General features: G+C 40.6%; 1 protein-coding gene across 1 annotated transcript in view; it reads left to right on the top strand.

Annotated features, from left to right (window-relative positions):
• LOC103080329 (transcription factor A, mitochondrial-like) overlaps positions 1-3,879 on the top strand; it is a 12,664-nt gene extending 8,785 nt beyond the window's left edge. The window contains 3 exon segments of the mRNA XM_082931341.1: positions 1,815-1,871; positions 3,732-3,857; positions 3,859-3,879. Of these exon segments, the coding sequence (XP_082787467.1) occupies positions 1,815-1,871; positions 3,732-3,857; positions 3,859-3,879 (204 nt within the window).
• Positions 3,880-4,084: the final 205 nt, after the last annotated feature.

Genomic DNA, 4,084 nt, shown 5'->3' with positions numbered 1-4,084 from the left:
TTTCCCTCACATTCTCCTTCTCCTATCCCTCTGTCTCTTCTCTGCCCCTTATCCTCCACCCACCCATTCTCCCCTTCAGTCTTTGCTCTCTGGTAGCAGCAGCACAAGCTGTGTGAAGCATACTCACTCTCCTCTCTGCCTCTCCTCCCGCTGTGGGATCCCTGCATCCCTTCAGTTTTATAGATGAAGAACCAAGCCTAAGCGAGGTAATATGACTTTTTCCGAGTCACATAGTTAAGTTCAGCTAAGTAGAATAAGAACTGGTGTTGTATTTTTCCTATGACTACACCTAAACATGTTGGCACAAATTTTAGAAGAAAACTTTAAGCTACAGAGAGGAAATAAAACACTTAGTCTTTGAAGTTAGTCTATGACAGAATGTAGTTTATACTTGAATATTAATGTTTCTGAATCCAAAAAGATAAATATCTGCACAGGAAAAGGAATCATCAACAAAATGAAAAGTCATCCTACCAAATGGGAGAAGATATTTGCAAATGATTTAAAGAATTCATACAACTCAGCAAAAAAACAAACAAACTGATTGAAAAATGGGCAAAGGGGCTTCCCTGGTAGCGCAGTGGTTGAGAGTCTGCCTGCCGATGCAAGGGACACGGGTTCGTGCCCCGGTCTGGGAGGATCCCACATGCTGCAGAGCGGCTGGGCCTGTGAGCCATGGCCGTTGAGCCTGCGTGTCTAGAGCCTGTGCTCCGCAGCGGGAGAGGCCACAGCAGTGAGAGGCCCGTGTACCACAAAAAAAAAAAAAAAAAAATGGGCAAAGGATCTGAATAGACATTTTTCCAAAGAAAGACATAGAGATGGCTAACAAGTACCTGAAAAGGTGCTCAACATCACTAACAGGGAAATGTAAATCAGAACTACAATGAGATATCGGCTCATAGCTGTTAGAATGGCTATTATCAAAAAAAACCCAGGAAATAACAAGTGTTGGTAAGGATGCGGTAAAAAGGGAACCCTTGTGCTAAAACACTAACTCAAAAAGATATATACACCCCCATGTTCACTGAAGTATTATTTACAGTAGCCAAGACATGGAAGCAATCTAAGTGTCCATTGATGGATGAATGGATAAAGAAAATATGTATATGCAGTGGAATATTACTCAGCCATCATAAATAAGGGAGTCTTGCCATCTGTGACAACATGAATGGTCCTTGAGAGTATTATGCTAAGTGAAAAAAAATCAGAGAAAGACAATGTATAATCTCATTTATATGTGGAATCTTAAAAAAAGAGCTCATAGACACAGATAACAGATTGGTGTTTGCTAGAGTTGGCAGGTGGGGATGGGGGTCAAAATGGGTGAAGGAGATCAAAAGGTACAAACTTCCAGTTATAAATAAGTAAGTCCTGGCAATGTAAGGTACAGTATGGTGACTGTAGTAAATATTGTACTGCACATTTGAAAGTTGCTAAGAGAGTAGATCCTAAAAGTTCTCATCACACACAAAAATTTGTAACTATGTAAGGTGATGGATGTTAACTAGACTTACTCTGATCATTCTGCAATATACACAAAAACCTAATTGTTATGTTGTACACCTGAAACTAATGTTATATGTCAATTATATCTTAGATTTTAAAAAGATACCTTTTTAAATACCTTCATACCATTAATATTTGTATATTTTAACAGTTTAATAATTTTTACTTAGAAAAAATGTTAAGAATTGATGAATCTTTGTGATTCTTATTATCTGAGTGTTTGTTATTGGAATGAATAATAAAAAAAACATTTTACTTTAATCACTGAAATCCCTATATCTGGTACTTAAAGATATGTTGTTTTACAGGTAAAGCTGAAAACTATAAATGAAAGCTGGAAAAATCTCTCTAGTTCTCAAAAGCAAGTAAGTAGTATGGTTTTAGCCTCAAGTGTCTAGTTAGAATATCTATGAGAATATGTTAGAGCAAGGCTTGATTCATGTGAAAACAATGTTATATTACACAAAGTATTTTTAAATTATTTTCATATTCTTGGAACCAATTTGGCTTTTCTCTTTTGGTAGTTTTTTTTTTAATTGGCTTCATTTTATTTTATTTTTAAAAATATTTATTTATTATTTTCGGCTGCATTGTGGCACACGGGATCTTTCGTTGCAGCATGGGCTCTTCATTGCAGTGCACAGGCTTCTCTCTACTTGTGGTGCACTGGCTTCTCTCTAGTTGTGGCACGTGGGCTTAGTTGCCCCATGGCAGGCATTTGGGATCTTCCCTGACCACGGATTGAACCCATGTCCCCTGCATTGGAAGGCAGATTCTTTTATTTATTTATATAGAAATAAATAAATAAATACACACATACATACATACATACATACATACATACATAAATTGAGGCTGCATTGGGTCTTCGTTGCTGCTCGTGGGCTTTCTCTAGTTGTGGCGAGCAGGGGCTACTCTTCATTGTGGTGCACAGGCTTCTCATTGTGGTGGCTTCTCTTGCTGCAGAGCACGGGCTCTAGGCACGTGGACTTCAGTAGTTGTGGCGCACAGGCACAGTAGTTGCGGCTCGCGGGCTCTAGAGCACAGGCTCAGTAGTTGTGGTGCATGGGTTTAGTTGCTCTGCGGCATGTGGGATCTTCCCAGCCCAGGGCTCGAACCTGTGTCCCTTGCATTGGCAGGCGGATTCTTAACCATTGCCCCACCAGGGAAGTCCCTGGTAGTTTTTTTTTTTGTTTTAATTAATTTAATTTATTTATTTTGGGCTGTGTTGGGTCTTTGTTGCTTCATGGGCTTTCTCTAGTTGCGGCGAGCAGGGGCTACTCTCTGTTGCAGTGCGCAGGTGTCTCATTGCGGTGGCTTCTCGTTGCAGAGCATGGGCTCTAGGCACGTGGGCCTCAGTAGTTGTGGCGCACAGGCTCAGTAGTTACGGCTCACGGGCTCTAGAGCACAGACTCAGTAGTTGTGGCGCATGGGCTTAGTTGCTCCGTGGCATGTGGGATCTTCCTGGCCCATGGCTCAAACCTGTGTCCCCTGCATTGGCAGGCGGGTTCTTAACCACTGCGCCACCAGGGAAGTCCCTGGTAGGTTTTTTTTTTTTTTTTTAATTTATTTATTTTTGGCTGTGTTGGGCCTTCGTTGCTGTGCAGGCTTTCTCTAGTTGCAGCGAGTAGGGGCTACTCTCTGTTGCGGTGCACGGGTGTCTCATTGCGGTGGCCTCCCGTTGCAGAGCAGGGGCTCTAGGGCATGGGCTTCAGTAGTTGTGGCGCATGGGCTCAGTAGTTGTGGCTCTTGGTCTCTAGAGTGCAGGCTCAGTAGTTGTGGCACATGGGCTTAGTAGCTCCGCAGCATGTAGAATCTTCCCGGACCAGGGATCGAACGCTTGTCCCCTACATTGGCAGGTGGATTCTTAACCACTGCGCCACCAGGGAAGCCCCCTGGTAGTTTTTTACTGCAAATAAAATTGGTATTTAAAACAGTGTCACTCATAACTTAGTGTCAGTGTATCCAGTGATGGTCACACCCGGCCCCTGTTCCTTTTCCATACTCCAAGCCCTGAAATTATAACAACTTCATTAATATTTAAAATCGTTATCTCTTACCTTTTTTCATCTAATTTTTATCTCACGAAAACATTCGTTTCCAATCCCCCCTTATACATGTAGAATAGTAAGGTAATTTCTAGAGTATATATAGGAAAGCATTCCAGAAATTAATTGCAAAGATTCCTCTAAAGAAATCATTTTAACGATTATACTTTTTCTCAGGTATATATTCAACTTGCTAAAGATGATAAAGTTCGTTATTATAACGAAATGAAATCTTGGGAAGAACAAATGGTTGAAGTTGGACGAGATGATCTTGTACGACGCTCAGTGAAATACACAGCAAAATAGTGACCCTGAGAAGTATTAAAATAGAAGATTGAATTATGTTCATAATGGATAGACACAAGAAACCAATTAGGTCTCAATACCCAAAGCTGTTGTAAAATTAAAATGGATAAAAGTTGGTAAACATTTATATTTAATTTCTTTTCTTTAGCCCATTGACTTCTGCTAGCCAATTCAATACATTTTGTATTGGTGTCTTGCTTTGGAAAACCCAAACAGATAAGAGT

Source organism: Lipotes vexillifer, unplaced genomic scaffold (genome assembly GCF_000442215.2).
Source record: "Lipotes vexillifer unplaced genomic scaffold, Lipotes_vexillifer_v1.1 scaffold375, whole genome shotgun sequence".
Lineage (NCBI taxonomy): Eukaryota > Metazoa > Chordata > Mammalia > Artiodactyla > Lipotidae > Lipotes > Lipotes vexillifer.
The sequence above is the reverse complement of the archived record's forward strand: the minus strand, read 5'-3'. Positions and strand labels throughout refer to the sequence as shown.